This window comes from Sardina pilchardus, chromosome 5, assembly GCF_963854185.1.
Source record: "Sardina pilchardus chromosome 5, fSarPil1.1, whole genome shotgun sequence".
Taxonomy (NCBI): Eukaryota; Metazoa; Chordata; class Actinopteri; order Clupeiformes; family Clupeidae; genus Sardina; species Sardina pilchardus.
In genome coordinates this window covers 32572875-32597021 of record NC_084998.1, presented here as the reverse complement: position 1 = coordinate 32597021, position 24147 = coordinate 32572875, and the positions used below count along the sequence as shown (strand labels likewise).

The following is a 24147-nucleotide window of genomic DNA, read 5'->3' as shown; positions in this document are numbered from 1 at the left end:
CACTGTAATTAATATAGTGCAGTTAACATTGTTCATATTTACATTTATCGTTTTAAATAATATATTGATGCAAGATTTTAGGACTACCAATGATGACAATGCAAAGGCACATTATAAAAGGTGAAATTATCTAGGTAAATATGACTAAATCCTTGTCCACCAAAGACACGTTAACTAATGTGAATAATAATGATCACCATACAATGTAGAGAAGCACAATGTTTTATGATACCTTTGCAATTTCTCAATTCTGTAATCCAAATCGCCGGCAGATCAAGCAGGTGTGAGTATAAAATGCTGGAGTACACAGAGAAAATCTGAAAATTAAAGTTTATTCAGAGTACAAAAGAAGACTTTGACACCGCAGTGCACACAGTGAAGAATTCGTTACGCATATAAACGTCCACTCATTTTTGATAACAAGTAAAATATCAAGACGTTTACATGTTACATACATGTAACAGCCATACATAAAAACGTTATTGTGTCCGTAGCCATTCCCTGGTGTAGACAAAACACTGAACTGTCTAATAGTGTAAAATCAAAACCAACGTAGTGATGTGATGATAGGCAGGCTGCAAACATAATGTTTCTAGTGTTTTGGTTAAAGAAACAAAAAACCCATTGCATAGTGTTCAAGGCACAATTTGGACTTGGAGGCCTTGTGACAAAATGTTTCCTTGTGCTGGCTGAATATGGCCCTAAACAGCACAGAGGAGATATGACCGATGAGGTTAGCTTAGGTTTAAAACAAAGAGTATCCCTTAATATGACCGCAGTTTATCCAGCGTTTTGGTTTCTGGAGGGATAGTTAGAAACTCACTGAGAAGTCACTGAGGAGTGTTAGGTTTACTTTGTTTTTAGAAACTTTTACATAAAGTATTCTTGGAAAACCAATCCACTTTTCCATTCGTATGACTAGACAACCAGGAGAAATCCTTTAATCTTTTCACACAAATACAGTCACACTGGTTGTATCCTGAGCATGTCCACTTTAAACAGTGATGTCTTTCACACATTGTATGTAAAGACAGGAGTGTTTTTTGAACATTGTATGTAGTCCTGTTTACTCAGTATTCCACCATTCCTGCCTCCAGATGTATCTGTTAACACATGTACAAACATGTTGCTGATATATATCTGGTAGACCATCATGGATGTTACCCAGGAAAATAAATCACCCCAATCTGATGAGCCACATACCAAATCCATGTGACTCTGACAGGCAGGCTACAGTACTGTAACTGAAGCGTTCTATTCACAGAGGATGGAACTGGGTACACCTGATGTGATGGCGGTGCATACATTTTGGGGAAAAAAGCCCATTCTTCTAAAACTATTTTTACTCTCCGTGAAGGAAGCATTCAGTTCCATGCCTGGTGTAAGCCCGACTGCGACACTCCTCAGACGGTGTTCCTGATGCTGTGATTGACCGTTCACAGAATCACCGAACACTCCTCTGCACGACCCAATCATGCCATCAAGCCAGACAGTTGCCATGTCGACTTATACTCCACCCCCATAAAACCCTGGGCTTTTCAAAAATAAGAATCAACAAACCTTCCATGGCTTCTTTAAACTTTTATACACCTTCCAGGACCATTCAATTAGACATTCCATAAAAAAAACCGGATGCCTTCAGCAGCAGCTACCTGTCTTTCTGTGAAATCAAGACTCGCTTAAGACACTTATTGCATAAAACAATATATTCTCCACATAAAACCAGATCCTTACAGATTATAAAAGGCATGATAATCTATCTACAAAGACAACACTGCATAATGAAAATCTACATAAAAACAAGACCATGACATGAAATCATGTCATGAAAACAGTAACCCATATGATCTAAGGGCATGGAAGGAGTCTAGAGTCCACCTCATTGCTGGGTGTTCTCTTCTGACTGAACAAACGAATGATCTCAAACACTCCATCATCATTATCATCCTAATCATCATCACATCATCTTTAGTTGGTCAAAGGGAACCTGCGTATCATGTGAAGGCCAACTAAACACACGTTTTGGGCACTTGGATTAGGCCATGACTAAAGGCTGATGCTCAGAACATGATATTACTGATGGCCATGTGGGCATCCCGTGGTATTCCTCAGTCTCTCATGATTTACCATAAGTATTGCATGAATTGGGTTATGCTCCATCAACAACTAGCACGGGACCAATGGCAAAGTTTGACACACTTTTCATGGCATTTAAATAACAGAGAATACATGGACAATCAACAAAACAACAAAACAAAACACAAACGATACATAATGCACACATACGCGTCAAGAGTCAAAGACACTGGACTTAAGTAAACCGAATAAATGGACTTAAAAAGACCAAAGAACATAAACTAGCATAATCTGATAATACTGCTCACATCAGTAACAAAACTACTTGATTCTTGTAGTGCTTCCTCACAAACTGAAGTGATGTGTGCACAAAGGTGCATTTGTGGTGGTGAGCATTTTGCCAATGGATGTAGTGTGGGGAAAAGTGTGTGTATGTTCATGTCCACTTTTTCTATATTTCATAGAACAATCCCTTAATAAAAATAGTTTAAAGGCAAAGATCACAAGTTTAAGGCAAAGCTCAACATTTTAGTGTACAAAAGGCAAATAAAAGTCTAGATAACTTGTGAATATATTAGGAGGAAAAAAAAAATTAAACAGGTTTCTAGTGCAAACCACCTCGCTCTTGAGGACCCCATAGATCAAAGAAGGAAATGAATAATTTAAGGGTTTCGATCTGACAGACATGGGGTCCAAATCTGAATGATGGGCAAAGACCAAAGCCTATCAGGCAGCCTACTCCAGGCACGTCACTGAAGCATTCCGTTTGCTGAGCGTGCGCTGCAACAATGAACTTCCACTTTGATCAATGGAACTAGCTACACCAGATGTGACAGCAGCACACACATTTGAAAAACATGAGACCAGTCTTCTAAAACTATTCTTCCACTCTGGGGGCCTGTTCATGAGCACCCATGTTCACGCCCCCACAGTGCAGCACAGTAGCTGCCTGGATGCGTTAGCTGTTGGCTGCAGCAACTCCAGCTAGGTAAAAGCCATTGTTTTAAAAAAACAATTCCCATTCCAAATGTACTCGGTGCCCTTGATAACCGGAGATCTATGAGAAAAATCGCCAGGTTTCTCCTCGACAAAATCAATTAGCTGATTTAAAGGCCACGGGTAACGCGCAAACACTCATGACTTAGCCCAATGCTCCTCCACATGCAACACGATGGCTGTAGGTCATGGACGATAACTTTGCTTGTTGACAGACTTTGCACTTTGCCCAGCTTTTAAATGAGGGCCCAAAACGTGATAACATGATATCTAATCCTAAAATTTCTGAGACTGGGTTGTGGTCTCACTTCACAGAATGTCATTTAACTACTAAGCCGCTCGCTCGTCACAATGACAAGATCTTTAAATATTTCTTGAATTTCACAGCAATACCACAGCAAGAAACTGCGTCAGAGGTTTGAACTGGTCATACGTCTTGCCGGACAATAATCCCTTTTTCAACACGTTTGGAAAAGGCACCTAGGTTTGATAGGAGATAGGCTATATGTACAGTGGAACCTCGGTTTGAAATTAAAGCACAAGGAAGTTGCATACAACCAAATGCACACATAACTTAAATTGTGAAGACCATGAAATGGAAGACATTTTTTTTTTGTCAAGAGTTCCTTCAGGACTCACAATGGGAGTTAGTGTAGAGGCTGAAATGTTCTGCTCCTTGTGTGTATGTATGTGTGTGTGCGAGTGTTCATGGCTAATATCAGTACGCACATCCAGGTTCAGGTGGATATGTACTGTTGCCTCTTCCTCCTCTTCTTCCTGCTGATGAGTCTCTCCTCTCACACCTCCTCAAAATAGGCCATCTGAGTCAGGTAGGCAGAGTTGCGCTGAAACACATGCACAAAGTTAACACTCTGCCACATACAAAATACTAGCTACTGTAGCTAGAACTTTTCAATGTGGCACAATAGTGCTGTAAATAGTAATGCAATGTGTATAAACTATAATCTCCAATGTTCAAATACTGTGTCTGAAAAAGACACACATTACTAATCTGCAGTCTATCAAAATTATACACAAGATCCTTATGCACAGGTCAATCACAACACTACTTCCTACAACCTGGCATTTGTGAGACCAACAGTAGTAGATCATTCATTCCATGTTAAATCTGTGGGTAAAAGATAAGGTTTTGGGTGCGTAAACAGAGTTGAACGCACCTACTTCTGTTCAAATCTTGTCTACAGTATGTCATGACTATGCAGCAACCATTTTCCTGGATTCTGTCTGATTGGATCTGGAATGACCCTGGTGGCAAACTGTACCCGCTGGTGATAATGATGGTGATGAACTACTCTGGCATCCTCAAAGCATACTCAGCACCATGGGCATGGGGCCTTATGTGTCTGGGATGACGCTCCCTCTGGCATCTCCTCCCCCTGTCCTTGGATGCCATGGGCTACAACTAACAACTAACAACTAACATGCAGCTACTGTACTTGTTAATGGCAGGGAGCTCTCTTGGTCTGTGTCCCTAACATAAAATCACCGAATATGAAATATGAGCATGCCTTTTTTACTTTTTAAAATGTACTTTTGAGCTTTTTTGTTTGACATGATATTCACCAGTGGACATTTTTAAGTGGGAAGTATAAAAGTGAGTGTATTCTCTGTTCGCATAGCACCCCTAAATTGTGAGAAAAGTGTGTTCTGTGTTAGCGTAGCGCCCTTACGTTGCTGTGAGGTAAGTGTGTTGCTGTGAGGTAAGTATGTTCTGTGTTAGCGTAGCGCCCTTGCGCTGCTGTGAGGTAAGTATGTTCTGTGTTAGCGTAGCGCCCTTACGTTGCTGTGAGGTAAGTATGTTCTGTGTTAGCGTAGCGCCCTTGCGCTGTGAAAGTGAGTGTGTTCTGTGTTAGCGTAGCGCCCTTACGTTGCTGTGAGGTAAGTGTGTTCTGTGTTAGCGTAGCGCCCTTACGTTGCTGTGAGGTAAGTGTGTTCTGTGTTAGCGTAGCGCTCTTGCGCTGCTGTGAGGTAAGTGTGTTCTGTGCTAGCGTAGCACCCTTACGTTGCTGTGAAAGTGAGTGTGTTCTGTGTTAGCGTAGCGCCCTTACGTTGCTGTGAGGTAAGTAGACGGGCTCGGAGTAGATGCGGGCTTGGGGGGGACACATGCCAAACACGCCGGCTTGCTGCTGCTGCTCCTCCAGCTTCAGGGACTCGATCTCAGACTTCAGTTCCTTCAACTGATCCTGCAAGTGCTTGCTCTTTTCCATGTACTCCAGCCTGTAGGTGACCCACACACACCCAGACCAACCCACCCACACACACACACACCCCCACACACACACACAAACACACACACCTTAATGACGATCCCTCAGAGATGTATTGTTTGCCAATGATGAATAGCTGCAGAATTACTACCCCATAATTTCCCAACTATTAGCCGTGGCTTATGATGTTAATACGTAGGGACACAGTTAATATGGTATTAATATGGGTGTGTTTCTTTTAACTCGCAAAAAAACACTGTCCTGAGGCTTATACACAATGCGGCTAATAACAGGAAATTACTGTGTATAAGTATACTATGGATTCTAATGGCTTTATCTAACTTACACAGCTGCACCGTTGAGTGCACCATAAAGACACAATTTGTTGATGCACTTGCTACATTACATCTGCTAAATAACCATAACCATAACCATAACCATAACCATAACCATAACCATAACCATAACCATCTTCCAGTTATTTTTTTCATCTTTCACACATTATGTTTACTTCCTGTTTGCCTATTCTTTCAGGCTGCCGCAGAATTGGACACCTCAAAATTCAGTGTGAAGTGTGAAAGCATGCAGGTGTGAAGCACCCCACCGTTCTCTCTCGATCTCCATAGACAGTCTTTTCATGTCTGAGTCCTTAAAGTCCATTCTGTGTGAGGCCGTTTCCATGGACGCTTCAGGATATTCAGGGGCAGCAGGAGGTGCAGGATAAGAAGCCACCACCTAGACACACACACACACAGATAAGATTTAAATTGGGTGTAGAATTATTTTAATCGATGTAAAAGTAGACACATATGGTGGAACTGCGGTGGAAATGCTGTCCATGATGTGTCCTACCGGGTATGTGGTTTTGGTGATGTCCAGCAGCTTTTGCTTGGCCCTGCGCTCTGCATCCTTGGCCTCATTCAGGTCTTGCTTTAGGTGGTCAGCCTCCTTTAACCTACATGACAATACTCCATAGGTAAACAACAACAACAACAACAAAAACAACCAACCAACGTAACAGCTCAACACCAAGTAAGCCATAAAAAAAAAAAAAAAAAAAAAAAAAAAAGTCGTTGCTAGGCGACGCCGTGGCGCTGCTCTTGTGGCGACCGGCTGTGCTGGCATAGTGTTTTTTTGTTGTATTGTTTGTGTTGTCTGTGTTTTTGACGTTTTTGTGTTCCTGCATCGTCTTCCTCTTTGTTTTTGGGTCATGCCGATATGAGATGTGCTGCTGCTCTTGGCCTCAGTGGGACACGGCAGACTTTTTGGAGTTGCATAGTGACGGGAGACGCCACTTTGTTTTCGTTAGATTCCATCGGGCGACCGCAACTTCTAGGCTGCTTTTGGTTCCATCCGCCGGATTTTCTGGATGGACAAGTGGAGGCGGTCTTCCAGATGACGGCCGACCTGTCGGATAGGCTACACAGGAGAGTTTCTACTGGGTCGGAGAGACCTGCACGGTTGTTTGCGGGCATGTTCGAGGATGGGACTGTGGAGTGGCCTATTCCGACGGAGCTGGGCTGACGGTCGCGGAGGACGAGGGAGGCGAGGCTTCAGCGCTCCGTTGGGGCTGGATGGAGACGGATGCAGCGCTGGAAAGGCTGTCTTCATGTCAACAACCGCGGGTGCTCTACAGCCGTCATCCGAGAGATGGACCCCCTCCTCTCTCTCTCTCTCCTGGGACTAGGGGACTGGACCCACACACACACACCCTTGTCTGTCCTGTTCTCCCCCTTGTCTTGCCTTGTTTGTCTTAATATGTTGTGCGTCTGTGTCTATGCCTGCATGGAGAAATTGCCCCTCGGGGATAAATAAAGTTTTTTGAATTGAATTGAATTGAATTGAATAATAAGCTTATACTCAAAACACAAAAGAAAACGTCAGATTCAGGACAAAGATAGGTATAAACCGCAAAATGCCCATAAAGTCTGCCCATGAACCGTAATTTCCCAACTATTAGCTTATACATTAATTTTGCTACATTTCTTCAGCTATGAGGTTAACACACGGGGACAGTTCATATGGTATGGGTGTGTTTCTTTTAACTTGCATAAAACACTGTCCTGCGGGTGGCTAATATACAGGAAATCACTGTAGTCTTTTCTACTCAAGCATGTAGACACGGGCACTGATTCAGTCTGAGCAGTCCACTGCAAATTAACTGATACCGACAATCAGAATTTCTCACTGATGTTACTCGGCTTGCTGTCTGTAGAAACTTTCCACTGCTTGTGGTCCAAAGTGCTCTCCTTTTACTAAACAACAACCATGATACCACCATTTGCACTACAATCAACAAAAACAACCACAAACAAACAGACAACCACAAACAAACAGACAACTACAGCCTGCTCAGCTTGTGCCATGTGAGCAATAATGCACTGAAACACACACACACACACACAGAGACACACACAGACACACACACACCCCCCCCCCCCCCCCCCACACACACACACACACACACACACACACACACACACACACACACACACACACACACACACACACACACACACACACACTTCATCTCAGTCCTACAGTCACATGTGTCATGTGAGCAAATGCTGCGCCAGCCAGGCTGTGGTGATGACTCACACATGACTGAGATGGAGCAGGGATCTACTGCATGAGAACACCATTGTGCTTGATCATCCACACAGGATAAAGGAGTTGAACCATATCTCTGGCTTGAAGCACACGCACGCACACATATAGACACACACACACGGTGCTTAACAGAGTCAGAATGAGGCGAATATCCATCTCAAATGTACACTGAGAGTAAAAGGTCCATAACCTCTGGTGCGCATGTGGATTGTCTCAAGTGTTTAAAATGAGTGAATCATGTAGATGTAAACAGGAAGTCCGAAAAAAAATCATATGTAGGTGGAAAATCGGAATTGTGCATCAAGGCCTGCTGGTGTAAAGGCAGCCTGTGTGTGTGTTGTCTGACCTCCTCTCGGACCACTCCAGGAGCTTCACAGCCAGCTGTGAATATTGAACTAAACTTCTGGCTGGGTTCTGGCTGTACGTGTGTGTGTATGTTCTGCATATGTGTGTGTGTGTGTGTGTGTGTGTGTGTGTGTGTGTCTCGTCTGACCTCCTCTCGGACTGCTCCACAAGCTTGACTGCAAGCGTCTCGGCCTCGCGCATCTTCTGCTCCATCAGGCGCTTCTCCTCCTTGGTCTTGAGCGCCGTCACCTCCAGCCGCTGGCGCTCCTGCTCGGCCTCGGCGGCCTTGTGGGCCAGCAGCTTGGCCTCCTCCTCCGCTATCTGGGCCTTCTCCGCCAGCAGGTCCGCCGTCTCCTCCGAGCGCAGCTGAGGAGGAGCAACAGCGCTGAGTCTCCACACTCAACAGGCACAGTGCTACTGCTTATGTTTATTATTAGTTACATTATTAGTTACATTAAGTCACTAATGGTCAGGGTGTCTGCAGGTTTTAACAAGTGCAATTTTAGACTTTTTTAGACCTTTTTTAGACCATCATGGGTTAAATTTAAGACCTTCAAGAAATATTAAAAAAATAAATAACAGAGCCAGATTGCGGTCAATTGACATTTGCTCGCACACAGAGAATCAAAAACTTGCTACTGCATCCAGACCTGCAAACCCCTCAGCGTAAAAAAGGTGACAGTGTCCGACAGGGGGGGTTATGTATATATTACTATATATATATTATTATATTATTATATTAATATATATAATACATATACATGTATGATGCATGTAAACACAAACATACACACGCACACACACAGGGGAGAATACGTATTTGAACCCATGCTTAAGTTGACTTAAAAGAGGAATAGAAAATCATCTTCATGCCTTAATTTAAAAAATGAGTAAAAATCAAGGATTTTCTTCAAAAAATGACGAATGTATTGAAATAAATACATTTTCTCACTTAAATACAGGGGGCATACAGTAAGTAGGCCTGTTTTGACCCCTATGTCAATTCCCATAGGCGCAGGAGCATTTTTTTTATATGCCTATGTTTTTATTTTTAAAGGACAGCTATTTCATGGATCCAGGATACTATGCATCCTGATAAAGTTCCCTTGGCCTTAGAAATTAAAATAGCCCCACATCATCACATACTCTTCTTCACCATAGCCAGATATTGCATGGTGTTTTTTTCCAGTTAGCCTATTAGTCTGTTTGATGCTCATTGAGCTCAATGCAAATCAATGCACGTCCTGCGTTCTACAGAGGGTGCATTAAACGTTATTTGCACACCTATGACCTAGATCCAATTTGTTTGCCGTAATTTGGCAAACTCGTTGTGAAGTTTAAATGAACGGTCACGTTGCATCCAGGCTGTAGACGTTCAGAACATAACATTGTCGCACATGACGGTGGTTGATTTTAGCTAGTTGGATGGCATATAGGGCAATTGATGTTTCAAAGCTAAAGGTTCATAGAAAAGAGATAGAACTTTAGAAATAAGTTGATATGTGGTGGAAAGTAGCCTAGTTCTACTAACAAGACAACATATTTTTAGCGATTTAAACCAAAGATTGTCTAGTTACACCGTCTCTGTTTCGTTTACATCATAACAAGAAATTAACACAAATCAAATGGTAACACTGGAATAAGTGGGATAATGGACTCCACGGCGTTCGGTCCAAGAAATAAATGCACTTAGAAGGGGCCGCTTTACCTCTACGTTCATATTTGTGAACCGAACGCGGTGTCGTCCCTGACATAAATGACTCGCGCGGTAGCCAGGTGTCTTATCCAAACGTCAACTTGGCGCTGTGTTCAAGATTCAACTTGAGCACTGAAGCAAGTGCTAGCCTTCGATTGGCCCAGAGAAGTGTCAATTACAAGAATTAGCCAATAATGTTTCGCAATTCTAGCCCGCATTGCATACACTTTAAGGGCAGCATTCAACAGCGTGGAAATGGACGCAAAACAAAACAAAAAAACATTAGTCCTTTGTCGATATTTTGCATTGAAACGTAGGTCTTAAATTACCCAAACTCAATTTTAGACTTACAGTGCAAATATCTCTATATTTTAGACTTTTTTAGGCCTAAAATCGAAAATGTGTAATTTTAGACTTTTTAAGACCCCGCGGACACCCTGAATGGTGTTTCTTTTCTAATCAGCTGTCTCCTCTGAGCATAGCTGGACACACAGCAACAGCACTGAGTCAATGCTCAACAGTGATAGTTTTACTATACAATACATATTTACTTACTTACTGTTAATGCTCACTTACATAAAGTCATATTTAGGGGAGTTTTATAATGCACATTAATGGGTTTAGTGTTCATGCATAGTTACATAGTCATGTAGGTGATTTTCTTATCATGTACATTAATGGTTTTACTGCTCATGGCCTCATGCACATTTTGGTCATTTCTTTCTATTCTGTCATCTCCACTAAGCAAAGTGTCTGTGTGTGTGTGTGTGTGTGTGTGTGTGTGTGTGTGTGTGTGTCTGTCTGTGTGTCTGTGTTTCTCTGTGTGTATGTGTCTCTCTGTGTGTACTGTATGTATAGTGTGTGTGTGTGTGTGTGTGTGTGTGTGTGTGTCTCTGTGTGTGTATGTCTACTCTACTGTGTCGTCTTTGTCTGTGTGTCTCCTCACCAGGGCCTCGTTGGCCATGCGGGCCTCGTCCTGCAGCTGGAAGAGGCGTCGCTCCATCTCCTCTTTGGCTCTCTCCGCCTCCTCCCTCATCTGCTTCTCCCGCGCCAGCACCTGCCTCTCCATCTGACCGCACATCACACGCACACACACACCACACACACAATGCAACGCCACAGGAGTTACAGGATGCTTTTGGAATACGATAGGATCTTTCATTTCAGTTATCAAACTGCCAATTCGTCCCTTTAGAATTGCTCTAAGGGTCTACCTATGTTCTGAGATATTGAGCTTCAAAGTTTTAGAATTCCATAGAGTTACACTAATAAGCGGAACAAACCTCTTTAGATATAATGTCTAAAAATGTATACAATTACAAGAAACGCCTCACCTCAGCTTCTTAAGGTGTCACAGAAGGAGAATATATTAGGAAATCAATTTTGGCAAAAATGTCAGCTAGAACCATATAATTATATCATAATCGTCCCCTGAGGGGACAAATTGCCAATTCAATTTTCTAATCCATCATGAAAGTCAACTGAGGGTTAAGTGCAATCTCTTTTATCACTTACCAGCCAGATAATAAATGTGTCTATTCATCAATAAATTAAGAAGTGGGTCAAGTTGTGATCAATAAATCCATGAAATGATTGAAACAAGAGTAAGACTTTTTTTCCTGATAATCACTGTCTAATCATCAATTAATTAAGAAAAAGACCAAGTTCTAATCAATAAATACATGAGTAAGGGTCTACACCTTTTTCCTGGCTTTCTCTTCCTTGGCCAGAGCCTTCATCTGCTGGACCTCTATCGAGTCCACTTTTCTTCTCCTCATGAACAGGTCGTGGTTCCCAATGCAGAGCTGCAGGATCTGTGATAAATTCATCATATTTACATTTATTTGTTTAGTAGACACTCACAGTTAGGAACAAAATGATTCATAACCCTGGCAAATATTGATTTAATGTTGCTTTTCGCTTAACCAATATGTTTGTTCTGACTGAAAATGACACTGCCACTTGCCAAACGTTGTAAGACAATGGGGGGAAAAGATGAAAAAAAAAAGGTTTTATGAAAACTGGTGTTCGAAATGATTAATTATTTTGTTCCTAACTGTAAATGTTAACAAATGCAGCACTTCTTCTGAGACGATGCAGTGATCTGTTCGTATTGCATCTCATTACACTGTGCATTTACATTTCAAATTTCCACCACTTCTGACAAAATGTCAAAGAGAATCCATTAAGACGTGAAAGTAAGATCAAAGCCTACAAATAAGTAGATTACAACCATAATGTATAATTCTACATTCTAAATAGAGTTCTTCACCTACCAGTTTGTTAACACGTAGCTGAGAAGAGTAGAACTTGAAAACATCCTTCTTCTTGTCAAGGGGCTTTATCGTGAACTAGCAGCAGAAAAAGAATATATACAACAGCATTAGTGCCAAGCAATAGTCTAAAATCCACTCAATCAAAAACTTAGTCTGACATGTTGCCTGCATACTGTATAAAGCAAGACAAGGATACAGGGCATCAGATTTAATACTGTATATAGCTGGGTTCAGATGTACAATGCAATAACACATAGACAATAGCAACAGATAGATGGACAGAACACTGAAATCCTCTTAAATATGTTTTACTATGCGCCCTGATCAAGCCTTGGAGACTTCAAGCTAGCCTTCATTTCTTCAGGACTATTATCATTTCTCACTCAATTGTAGCACAGTTGCCATTAGCTACTATTATTTATCTCTGTGGCCACACAAGCACACACACACACACACACACACACCTCTTTCTCGCTGTATGAGATGTTGCGGATTCCGCTCCAGGGGAAGGACTTGTTGGGGGTGAGCTTGCTGTTGGGGCTGTAGATGTGCAGGCCCTGGGCGTCCACACCCAGCTGCAGCTCCGTGTCACGCTTGTTTTGCTACGGAAACAAACATCAGACGTCAGTGGTGCACAAGCGCTTGTGTGGCTCAAAACATAAGGGGATCTCAGAGCCCAAACTGGTCAAGCAGCAGTGGTGCATGACTCGAGTGCTTGTGCAGATCTCAGACACAAGGGGATCTCTGACCCCAACCTGGCAGGTATCAGTGGTGCACGAGTGCTTATGCGGGTCTCAAGCATCTGCTGACCGCAACAGGGCCGACCAGGCAGCAGTGGCTAAGGAGGAGGAACAGTCGTTCAGCAGTAGAAAAGTAGAGTAGAAAGCACTATATCAATGCATGAGCATACCTATACTATACCAGTACAATCAATTTACCATATGAAATTCCCAAACAATAGAACAGCAGTACAGTATCATGAGTGTGTTGGACTTTCTTATTGTTACTGCAGCATTTGTGATGGAAAGCACACTTGTGATTATTACAACAGCATTTGGGAGGGGTATTAAGAGTGATCGACTTCTGGAGTTCTGGCTCTTATCAGCAAGGCCTCAGCGTATCCATGAGCAGGAACCTACTGTGATGGAGAAGTAGCTGACCCCGTACATCTCAAGGTCCTGTGCTATCTTCAGGTACTCCATCTCCGCCTCATCCCTGAACACAAACACAAACGTGGTGAAAATGAAGCCAGAGTCCACGCCATTCTTCTCTTAACCAAATGTGATGTGATCTACGAAAAGCCATCACATGGTGCACTGAAAAACCCTTGATTTTTGCTCCGTTTCAACCCTCCCTGGTGAAATTCGACCAATTCAAGATTCTGATATGATCCTAGCAATATTCTTGCTAGGATGGTATCAGAATCATAAGTTGGTCAAATTGCACCATGTGATATTTTTTCCCAAATCGCATCACATACTGTAATAGACATTATTAGGGATCTATGACTGCCTTCTTAACCAGCAATGGAACAGAACACTCATCTCTATGAGCAGCACACGTTCTGTTGTAGAACTGGAACCAAAGAAGCTTGGCAGAGGCTCTGGAGCGGGAAGGGTGCGTTACCTGGCGATGCCCCTGTGCTCTGCATACCAGGCGGTGATCTTCTCCTCCCACATGTCCGGGGTCATCTGGTACTGCATCAAAACCTGTTTGCACACAAACAGACACGCACACTTGTTTTAAATCCCTACAGTGTTTTTACAAGATGTGATGGGATCTAGGAAAACCCATCACATTGTGAAATTTCACCAACTTAAGATTTTGATACCATCCTAGCAACATCCAGGATTTTGCGAGGATGGTATGCAGGGGGTTGCAAGGGGACGGTACCCAAGATGTTGCTAAGATGGTATCAGAATCTGACATTGGTGAAATTTCTGCAGAGATTGTTGAAATAGGGCAGAAATCAAAGGATTTAGCATTTTATCATGTGATGGTTTTTCCCAGATCCCATCGCAAATGTCATCAATTTATAACAGACAAAACAAACCCCGATTAATAAACATCTGCACTAATTGTTTAATCAATTTCTTCCAAAGACAATGACATGAAATTACTGCATATCATACATTATCGCAATATTGTAACTAACACACACAGAGACACACACACAATTATGAACTCTAGCATCATCAAGAAAGGCATAACGACTAACGATCACACCCTTACTCACTCTTTTAGGCAGGAGTTCATCTTGGGCCAAAAAGCCAGGTTTGTGGAAGTTTGGGTCATAGTCACCATACTGCAAATAACAAACACGCAGAGGTTAACATTTTACATACCATGGATTTAGGTTGTCATGTTACATTAGAATTCGGTGGACAATCGATGTTCCTACAAAACCAACCTTTGCTTGAACAGCATATGATGCCAAAAGTACAGACGCTTCAGGTGAACAAAATATCTCTTCATCCAATATCTGCTTTTTAACCTATGGGGTTGAATTTCAACACACGTACTGTAGTCATTGTCAGAAGCATGATTATGGTACAAGTACGATGCCTAATATACATGTGCAACAAAAAAAAAAAAAGAGAAAGAGAGAGAGAGAGAGAGAGAGAGAGAGAGAGAGAGAGAGAGAGAGAGAGAGAGATCAATTATTTGACACCCCACAGTTCCACCACCCACCTGTAAGAAGAAGAGATGTTGCGTAATCTCCTGGACCAGCTCCTCCTCCACTTTCTCAGGGAAAAATTTTGCTAAGAAATGAAATGTTATTGGGGAGTCCTTGGGGACTTCTTGATCCAAGACCTGTTTCAGAAGAAGCACAAAACAAAACTTGTTTAGGATGTACGAACAAACTGCACTACAATCACATCACACCCTAGGAGGTCATCGGGGTTGAGGCCTCATGAACACACCTCTTCAACCACACCTTTTCTCATAAAACTTTAGAGGATATTTCCTTCAGTCACATTTGTTGGGCATTTTTCCTTAGTTTCCCTCGTTACCTTCATTGTTACTATTGTTACCCTGAGCAATCTAACATGTTCCTGCTTTGCAGGGCAACTTGTACATTATCGAGTAGTTGTCGGCCCCAGGAGAGCTACCACCCTATTGTCCCTCTTTTAAAAGTTCCTATTCTAGATCCCAGCCAAAACACTGCTGAAAGATGTTGGTGCTCCATTTTACCAAAATAACAGCCGTCTGTATTGGATCAAAAGTCCCTCATTGGGACTGGGACTACTGCAAAACCAGTTTATGGCTCCTTATAGCTTATCCACCCTATGCTTACTCACCCGTTTCTCTGTCTTCAGCCAGGCGTTGGTATCTTTCACCTTGTATCTCAGACCAAAGAACCAGGTTTCCCGAAGTCCGATAGTCCGGCAAACAAGGTCAAACAAGTCTTTTCCTTTCCACTTTACCTAAAGAAAAGAAAACGTTATTGTATCTGGTTATCACTTCCCATTGTTTTCAAACACCATAATATAAGCAGGGTAACTTACCTCACAACTGAATTCCATTTCTGCATCCATAGTGACAACTTTGACTTTAAAAGTCTTTGGCTGTTTCTTCTTTAGGCCAAGGATAGACATGTTCAGCTCTGGATCCTAAGTCATGAGTAACAGAGGAGGTAAAGTTAGTTTAGCTTTCTCAATTGAGAAGTGACGTAGATACATTTTAAGTTCTTGCACACGCCCGCAGCACATATATTATGGTAGGACCCCATTACCATCAGAAATCAATGCATTGTTATTGTTGTGCGCAACGTGAGGCAACTCCGCAAGCTCGGCAAAACTGCCTCAAGTTAGACAGATAGACGTGAAACGTCAAAGAAAGTTGACAACCTGGCAGGGGTTTGGCTATTTAACCTGGTATCATTATTCAACACCAAATTGCCCATAGATGTTTGATTTTTAGCTCACGGAACTAACAAGAGGACACTGGAGTAGAACTTAAAGTCGCTATTATACTGCTATACTATTATTGTCTGAGGAATAACGTGAAAGCCAACCCGTCGAGAAATTAACCAACCAGGCATACATTCTTTGGCCTATCTAGATTCTCAGAAATAAAGGTTATGAAAGAAAAGCATCATATTAGGAGACAAAGACTCCACTACGGCAGATAGCTAACGTTAGTTCAAAAACCAAAACAGCTAACGTTGACGCTACGTGAATGTTAGCCAGCTAACTGTTGCTAACTAAAGAGCTAATTTAACTAACCTGGCTAATTAAGTCAGGCAGTGGACTAAACAGTATTTCTATGCAAGGTCCTTGTTCGTGTAGTGAACAGAAAAGAGGCGAATTTGAGAACGTTATAATAACTCAAATACCACTCACTTCATAACTGACGTTGGTCAGAGAAGTTAGTAGCGAGCTGGCCATTTTGCTGAAACTGTAGCTAATGTTAGCTAGCAAATGCCATAGAACAAATTGGACATAGCCTGCCTACCTACCAAACTAATAGCTGAATCGGTGATAAATGCAGACAACTACAATGCGGTGTCATCAAATTTAAGTCCCGAAAGTAGAATTTCAGTGTCGCCACAGCAGTGCAGACAAGAATTTATAAAACAGTCAAAACTTACAGTAGCTGTATGCCTGAACCGTGATTGACTTTCAGCTGAGTTGAAGTTTTACTCAAGCCCAGTGGTGAATGTGTGAACTGCAATCACAAGTAACACACTGTTCATCACCTGAGGGGAGGTATTTTCTGAAACCTATGAGATGGAGAAAGATTAGGCCTACTGAAGGCCACTGCCTACTAATACTATAACTAATACTAATACTACAGTATTTATCAGATAGTAATGAAGGATCTAAATACTGTATTCCGATTATGTTGATCAAAAGAAACAAACACTTTTTATAAGAATGTACAACATTTAGTTGAGGGCATTGTTTGTAGACGATGGACGGAGCCATGTGGAGAAAGGGAAGACATAGGCCTATAGATTTTGTGGTGGATAAGATGCAGAGGCCATAAACAGGCACTTGAATGGGGGGCTGGTCTCTAGACTTTATCTCTGCACTGTTGGACTTATGCGCACTACCACCATGACACACACTTTAAGAGCTCCTTACCACTGCATAGGCCTACTGAATCACAGGGTGAGTCCCTGCCCAGTCGCTGGAAGTGCCTCATGCTTATACTATACATCCCTTAGTACATTTATGTGGATCTTACATCTAGTATATTTTCCATATTATTCATGTGGATTTGTTATTTTATCATACTGTTAATGTTGTAAGTAGCCTATATGTTGTGTGTGTTGTTGAAATACTGGAACCTATATCTATCTATCTATCTATCTATCTATCTATCTATCTATCTATCTATCTAATATATCTATCTCTAGCTGTCTGTCTGTCTGTCTGTCTGTCTGTCTGTCTGACTAATTAGCAGACACGTGAAGAAAGCAGCAGAGAAGTCTGATGGTGGATATTAGCCTAAAGACAGGCAGCAAAGGTCAAGAGAATTGTTAAAGCTAAAATAAATGAAAAATTGCAGTTTTTATGGGATTAAGCGTCTGTACAGGAAAAGTGGGAAACAAAGAACCGGAATGCAGAAGCGAGAAGAATTCTGATGTCCAGAATAAGGCTAGGACATACAGGATTAATTAGAACATAAGCCTAATTTATAATGAAAAAGTATGTTGATGGATTATGTAAATATTGCAGTAGCCTAGCCTATGGAGATCATCAAATTTGTTTTATTTTTTTGGTTTTGAACATAACTGGATTATTAAAAAATATAATAGTGATCCGCACTCCAGTCCAGATGGTGGCGGTAATGCACCAAAAGGCTGTTTGCCAACTGCGAAAAAGAAGCCGAAGAAGAACACAAAAGTTATCAGTCTTTTACTGTTAATGATCTATGTTTATGATCAGGGTCCGTCTCCTTACTAGACATTATTTGATATTGTGTTGAGATGAGCAAAGTCTGTCTCTGGATAGGAGATACTAGGCCTACCTCTGACAATTTCTCTGCTGGGATTTCGCAGACAAACTATAATGGAAGAGCACAAGAGGACTTTCACAGATGTCAAAAATGTCATTCTTTCTGCACACGAAAACAGTGGCACAAGGGATAAAGTGTGTTTCTACGATAAGTGGGCAGAGCAATATGAAGAGGTGAGAAATAGATCACCATCCAGGTTGGGACAGAGGTGAAAACCAGAAATGTAGGCTAATATGTTATTGTTTTATGAGAGAGCCAAATCAATCGTCTTGGGTCTTTGCTATTATTGTAACAACGATATTCCCTTCATTTGTTTTAAAACCAGGCTACTCACTGTTCACCTGAATTCCAATAGCCTAGATGTTGTATCTTTAACCGCAGGATGTAGCTCTCCTGGACTACCGCGCTCCAAGTTTAGCCACAGAATGCATTGCGTCTCACGTTCAAGGTGACAGGAGCTGTGCAAAGGTTTTGGATGTGGCCTGTGGAACAGGCTTGGTCAGTATGAAGGTAAATAAGGTATAATTATATGGTGATGATTTAAGATGATATGATGACATAAGATGATTTATGGATGGTATGATGCACTTGTCGATAATGTGCACATGATTAGGCTACATGGGCTAACTAACTCCAGCCCTAACCTTACAAATTGCAACATGTCAATAAATGAATTTCACTTGAATGATGGTCAAATTATATTAAGTAGCCTACAGTAAGGTTACCATATAATAGCAGTGTACACAGAGAAAAGCCACATTTGTTTACAACACTGTTTTAATGTAGCCTACAGTTTGCATCTATAATCACATAAGGGTTCTTTTGTTTTTAGCTGAAAGAGAAAGGTTTTCAGCATTTCAGTGGAGTGGATGGTAGTGAAGCCATGTTGGATTTGTCCAGGAAGACAGGACTGTATCAGGAGCTGTGGAAGTGTCTGCTTGGGCTAGAACCACTTCCTGTACAAGCTGGTATGTCACATGACTTCTGAACATGGAAGAGTTAATTTGTTATCATAAATCACGCATTCTTTATGTATGTTCCAGGTAATATCAAGCAAACTTCAACTTAAGTTGATTTAGTAAAAATGAATAAAATCAAATAACCCGATCACAGTTTGATTGATATTGAGGCCTACCTGATTTGCACTTGACTTATGATGATTCATTATAATGGAGGATATCTACATGTATTTGCAATTGAACTGTTACCGTAGTATTCATCATAAAATTGAAACTCATTTCGAGCCACATGGTCAACCTAGATTGGTGTGGTTATCGCTCCAGTTCTTTGATATCACCTGTGTTTTCTTTTGTTTCACCCCTCATATTTTAGAGGCATATGACGTTGTTGTAATTGTGGGGGCGCTGAGTGTCGGACAGGTACCTGTGCCGGTCATTGAAGAGCTGTGGAAGGCCACAAAACCAGGTGAATGGTGCACCTGTCATATCAACTCTGATCACATTTACAGTACAGAATCATGTCATTACATAAATCTCTCTCTCTCTCTTTCTGATATATATTTAATTTGATGCTGTTTTGGTGTTTTGTTGTTAAGCTTTTTGCATTGAAGAAAATCATTGCCACTTAGCTGTTAGGGTTAGGGTCAGTGATTTATATTTCTTAATGCAGTCTAGTTGATCATGAACGAGAGTGATAAACGCATACTTTGGCACCTGTTTCAGGGGGACACATCTGCATGACCACAAGGGCCAACCCTGACAACCTGCAGTACAAAGCTGAGCTGGAGCTTGCGCTGGACAGCATGGTCAGGGAGGGCCAGCTGGTCCGAGTTGCCGTCAGTGAGGTAGAGGAATGGGAGAAAGCTGTGCAGGAGCAGGAGACTGGGTATATATCTGGGGCTGTGTATCTGTACAGAAAGGCCATGGCCCTGCAGAAGTAATGGCATGTATGCACATGACATGTCAAACCAAAATACTTTTTGGACCTTTGATTTGGGTTTGGATGTGAATAATTTGACAGTTAACAGAAAGCCAAAAAAGGTTGTCTCAGAAACAATGATAAGGTATTGTAACATCAAATGATTTTCGAGATATGGTATGGTACACATATTAGGTGTGTAAAGTATGAAATGATTATGGTTTGTTTCAGTAATGTTTCATATTGAAGTGGATCAAGTCAACATCTGTACACAGTTCTACCACAAGATGGAAGCAGTGAGTTGACAAGTTAATACACGTATAACCTGTGTATTCAACACAACCTTGTTCTGGCATTCGATGATATAAATGAGTATTTGTACAGTATTGTAGAATTTTTAAAAGAAAGATCAAATTCCATTTTGTTATTTTAATAATTTGTGTCCGGCTATTGAGAGGTGAACCTGATACCTTAATTATTCGGTATTTACACCAAAGTCAGTAACCATTTACTCAGGAAAGTCAATGTGACCTGTCCAAGGTGCTATATTTCTAGGCAAAATCCATTGATATTGACATATTGTGGCGATCTGTTCCTTCAGTAATAATGGTAGCAGAAGGGTCATCACATCAGGTTCTATAGCTGAAGCTCCAAAACATGGCAAGGGGGAGGGAGCTTGTGTTCATGCAGGTGTGTTGATATAGGGTAACATTAGAAAAAGACAATACAAAACCTGTGGTGACCAAACAAAAAACACGAAGGCAACATCAACAGCTGCAACATAGTTTAATGTGATTTTGAATTTAGTTGGTGGAGAATGACTGCCTTCTGTTTTCCTTTTGTTTGTTTTTTTGGGAATCATTTGTGTGTTTTGAACCTGACACTTCAGTCTTTTAGTACTTCCTACTCTCTGCCTGCTGCTGTTTCATTCTGACATTTAGAATTGATTTCAACTTATTTAAATAATAATAATAGAAAAGCTGATGTTGAGGACAATATTATAATCAGTGGGATTTCTTGGTTTATTCAGTTTACAATCACTTTTGCACACCTCTTTTGTGGGGACAGGTGCGTTGGAATAGGTTACCCAGTTATACTTGAAAGAGAGAATCCCGCACACACTTACCATTACGCGTGCAAACATTTATTCAGTATTCACAACGTTTCGGTCATAGACCTTTTTCAGGTGAATTTACATCAAATTCAGTCAGCATGCGGGATTCTCTCTGTCAAGTATTTCTTGGTTTATAAAAAAAGTAATCTAACCGTCTGACTGGGAAAGACAGTATATCAACTTTGTGGAAGACACTAAAACATTTCAAACCTGTAATTGCAAAACTAAAACACTCCTTGTTCTCCTGTTGTGAACTAAAAGTAAAATTCTTACATGCATGCCATACTCAAGCAGATTCATTAAATGACCACAATATTCTTGAACCACTTCAGTCCCTAGCTGCTACTCTTGGCTACTGTTTCTACTACTACTATCAAACATCCTCAAAACATCCCCATATCAAAGTCTAACGAAACCAACACATCTGTTGAATCGTGACTCCCAAACCACCTAATTTCCCAGCTTGCCTCAGAGTGAAACTGGATTTGAATCCTTTGCAAATATACAAAGTCCTGACAGAATGCAAAGTATCTTTATTAGCTCGTTCTCTGTCAAACCGGTTTGACCACAGATGCTCTTCCACTTTACTGAAGCCATAATAGAGAACGATACTAGGAAGAGACTAGGGGAGGGTATCGGTGTAACGGACTATAGCAAGCCCCTCAATATAATATTACAAATAACATGACGTATAGATAATATCGAATTATAAAGACCTATTGAACTCTTATTGATAGATTGTGCTCCTTGGGAAAATTAGATAAAAATAGATACAATATGTAAATACATCTAGAAATGGAAAAACTTTTATTTTGATAACATCAAAGTGAACATTCAAATAGCTGCAGGATAACATTTCAGAGGACATTTAATAAAAACTATTTCAAGATCAAATGTGCAATAGCTGAAAAAGTAATAACATCAAGATAGAAAGTACCAGTCACAATTCACATTAATGTTTTAGTACTGTTTATATCACAAATCAAAGAACACACAAGGGCACTATGAAATGACATCAATGATCTTTCCTTCATTTAACTAGACATACATTTGAACATTAAGAAAAACATATATATTTCAACAGCTTCATTTTAAATATATATTTTCACTCTTGACTGGCCCGCAAGAAGAGTACAAAGTCCAAGTGCACAACTGGTCCAATAAGGGTGATTTGAACTAGAATATAATGTGGCAGTGCCTTGAAGAAAAACGCTGTCAGTCAGATGTAAGTCTTTGTAGGAGTCATTGGAGGCTCATCTGTGAATGGAGCTGTGTCATTGAGCTGAGACTTGGTCAGAGACTCCACACTCTTATTGGAGTCAGCCCTCTGCAGCTGGGACTTGGTAGAGGGCCCCTCACTCACCTCGGACTGGGGTGACATAGGCCTGGGGAGCTGGGACTTGGTGGAGGGTGCTTTGCTGTAGTTGGTCCCCGCAGACGGTGCTTGGCTGCTGGGGAGCTTCGCCATGGTGATGGGCTGCTTGCCCCACTGGCTGCCCTCTGGGAGGGTGCGAACGGACGGGCCCGGGGTGCGTCTGGAGCTGCCGTTAGCGGATGAGCGCACGAGGACGTACTTCACGGAGGGCGTGTTGTCCTCGGAGGGCTTCTGGGAGCAGGCCGAGCTGCAGAACATCCCCCCCGCCAGGAAGAAGAGGATGGAAGACCCCCACCCGATGTACACTGCCGCCCCGAGTTCTCGGCGCTGAGAGTCCGACACCTGGGGGTTATAGAACTTCCGCACCACCGCCCCGGCGGTCCACGACACCGGGATGATGCACAGGACCCCGGCGATGATCAGTGTAACTCCGGCAGCGAGCAGCACCCGGTTCTTGCTCTTGTCCTGGCCGTCCAGGAAGCGGGTGCACTTGCCCCCGACGAAGGCCAGCAGGAGTCCTCCGCTGGCCACGAGCAGGGCGAAGACCGTGAGCGCCCGGGCGGCCTGCAGGTCGGTGCCCAGCGCCAGCGTGGACTCGTACGGCTTGCACATGACCTGCCCGGTGCTCTGCGCCACGCACGTCATCCAGATGCCCTCCCAGATGACCTGCGAGGTGACGATGGTGGTGCCCACGTAGGCCGTCACCCGCCACATGGGCAGAATGCATGTGAGCAGCGCGCCCGCCCAGCCCAGCAACGCCAGCGAGCTCGCCAGCATCTGCATGCCCAGGGTGGCCATGGTTCCCACGGAAACAGCTCGCTGCGACAAACACAGCCTCCTCTTGCTCCTCCTGCTCAGTAGCTTCACCCGGGCAGAGCTGTCCTTGCCCTCTCACTCTACAGTAGACTCGTAGAAACGCTGCTGTTGTCTTCAACAACAACTGTTCTCACCTACCTTAGTGGCACCTGTTCAGCCCTAGCCCTGTGAACACCTGTCTGGTGTATCCATCTTTCCCTCTCTTGGCGTGCGTCTCTGACTAACCTTCTGTTTACCACTGCCTCTGTGCGTCTCTGACTAACCTCCTGTTTACCACTGCCTCTGTGCGTCGGCTCGTGCTTGCTACTACATGGCCTGAGATCCTCTTGGGTGACCAAGATGAGAGGTGGAAAACTAAAACCGAGAGGGAGAGGGAGGAAAAAAAGAGGTGTGATCTAGGCTGGAGACCACTCCCCCCATTTGTTATAAACTACACCATACCAGCTCAACAGGATTCTTCTCTGGCAAGAAGACACCGTGGGTGTGGCTGTGACAAAAGGATGGCAAATGCAGTCAATGGCGGGAGAAAACACAAATACATCTCATGCATACCTCCTTTTTGAGTAGTTCAAGCTAATCACATTTTAAATTTGAATTTGGTTGGATTTTAAACTTTTTTTAACATGATCAGCATGATCCAGAAGTTTAACTTACACTTTATTGCAAGTATTGGGTCACCTGCATTTACCCCCATATGAACTTCAGTCACATCCTTTTCTTAATGCTTAGGGCTTAATATTGATCCATTCTTTGCAGCTACGGTATAATAA

The 24147-nt window shown here is 42.2% G+C and overlaps 3 protein-coding genes across 4 annotated transcripts; 1 reads left to right on the top strand and 2 right to left on the bottom strand.

The window, feature by feature from the left end:
• Positions 1-316: 316 nt before the first annotated feature.
• Positions 317-16883, bottom strand: nf2b (NF2, moesin-ezrin-radixin like (MERLIN) tumor suppressor b). Of its 2 annotated transcripts, none has more exons than XM_062537294.1 (17): positions 16822-16883; positions 15737-15841; positions 15530-15655; positions 14919-15041; positions 14638-14721; positions 14464-14532; positions 13854-13936; positions 13367-13442; positions 12692-12829; positions 12228-12302; positions 11652-11765; positions 10898-11020; positions 8404-8621; positions 6153-6255; positions 5905-6035; positions 5142-5310; positions 317-3917 (listed from the first exon to the last, which is right to left on the bottom strand). In XM_062537294.1, the coding sequence occupies exons 2-17, from the start codon at positions 15824-15826 to the stop codon at positions 3870-3872; spliced, it is 1770 nt and encodes a 589-aa protein (XP_062393278.1). In that variant the 5' UTR covers positions 15827-15841; positions 16822-16883; the 3' UTR covers positions 317-3869. The 2 variants fall into 2 exon arrangements, with proteins under 2 accessions (XP_062393278.1, XP_062393279.1); XM_062537295.1 differs by lacking the exon at positions 16822-16883 and adding an exon at positions 16690-16708.
• Positions 16884-18077: 1194 nt separating this feature from the next.
• Positions 18078-21057, top strand: mettl27 (methyltransferase like 27). The gene is made up of 5 exons (XM_062535758.1): positions 18078-18367; positions 18576-18704; positions 19027-19162; positions 19527-19619; positions 19877-21057. The coding sequence occupies exons 1-5, from the start codon at positions 18248-18250 to the stop codon at positions 20092-20094; spliced, it is 696 nt and encodes a 231-aa protein (XP_062391742.1). The 5' UTR covers positions 18078-18247; the 3' UTR covers positions 20095-21057.
• Positions 21058-21976: 919 nt separating this feature from the next.
• Positions 21977-23715, bottom strand: cldn30 (claudin 30). Its single transcript, XM_062537293.1, has one exon. The coding sequence runs from the start codon at positions 23357-23359 to the stop codon at positions 22406-22408; it is 954 nt and encodes a 317-aa protein (XP_062393277.1). The 5' UTR covers positions 23360-23715; the 3' UTR covers positions 21977-22405.
• Positions 23716-24147: the final 432 nt, after the last annotated feature.

Coding starts and splice junctions, on each gene's coding strand:
- nf2b (XM_062537294.1), bottom strand. CDS start 15,826: ATGTCTATCCTTGGCCTAAAGAAGAAACAGCCAAAGACTTTTAAAGTC. Junction 13,443..13,853: donor GAGCACAGGGGCATCGCCAG/GTAACGCACCCT, acceptor GTTTGTGTTCAG/GGATGAGGCGGAGATGGAGT. Junction 5,311..5,904: donor ATGGAGATCGAGAGAGAACG/GTGGGGTGCTTC, acceptor GGTCACCTACAG/GCTGGAGTACATGGAAAAGA.
- mettl27 (XM_062535758.1), top strand. CDS start 18,248: ATGGAAGAGCACAAGAGGACTTTCACAGATGTCAAAAATGTCATTCTT. Junction 19,163..19,526: donor ACCACTTCCTGTACAAGCTG/GTATGTCACATG, acceptor CTCATATTTTAG/AGGCATATGACGTTGTTGTA. Junction 19,620..19,876: donor GTGGAAGGCCACAAAACCAG/GTGAATGGTGCA, acceptor CACCTGTTTCAG/GGGGACACATCTGCATGACC.
- cldn30 (XM_062537293.1), bottom strand. CDS start 23,359: ATGGCCACCCTGGGCATGCAGATGCTGGCGAGCTCGCTGGCGTTGCTG.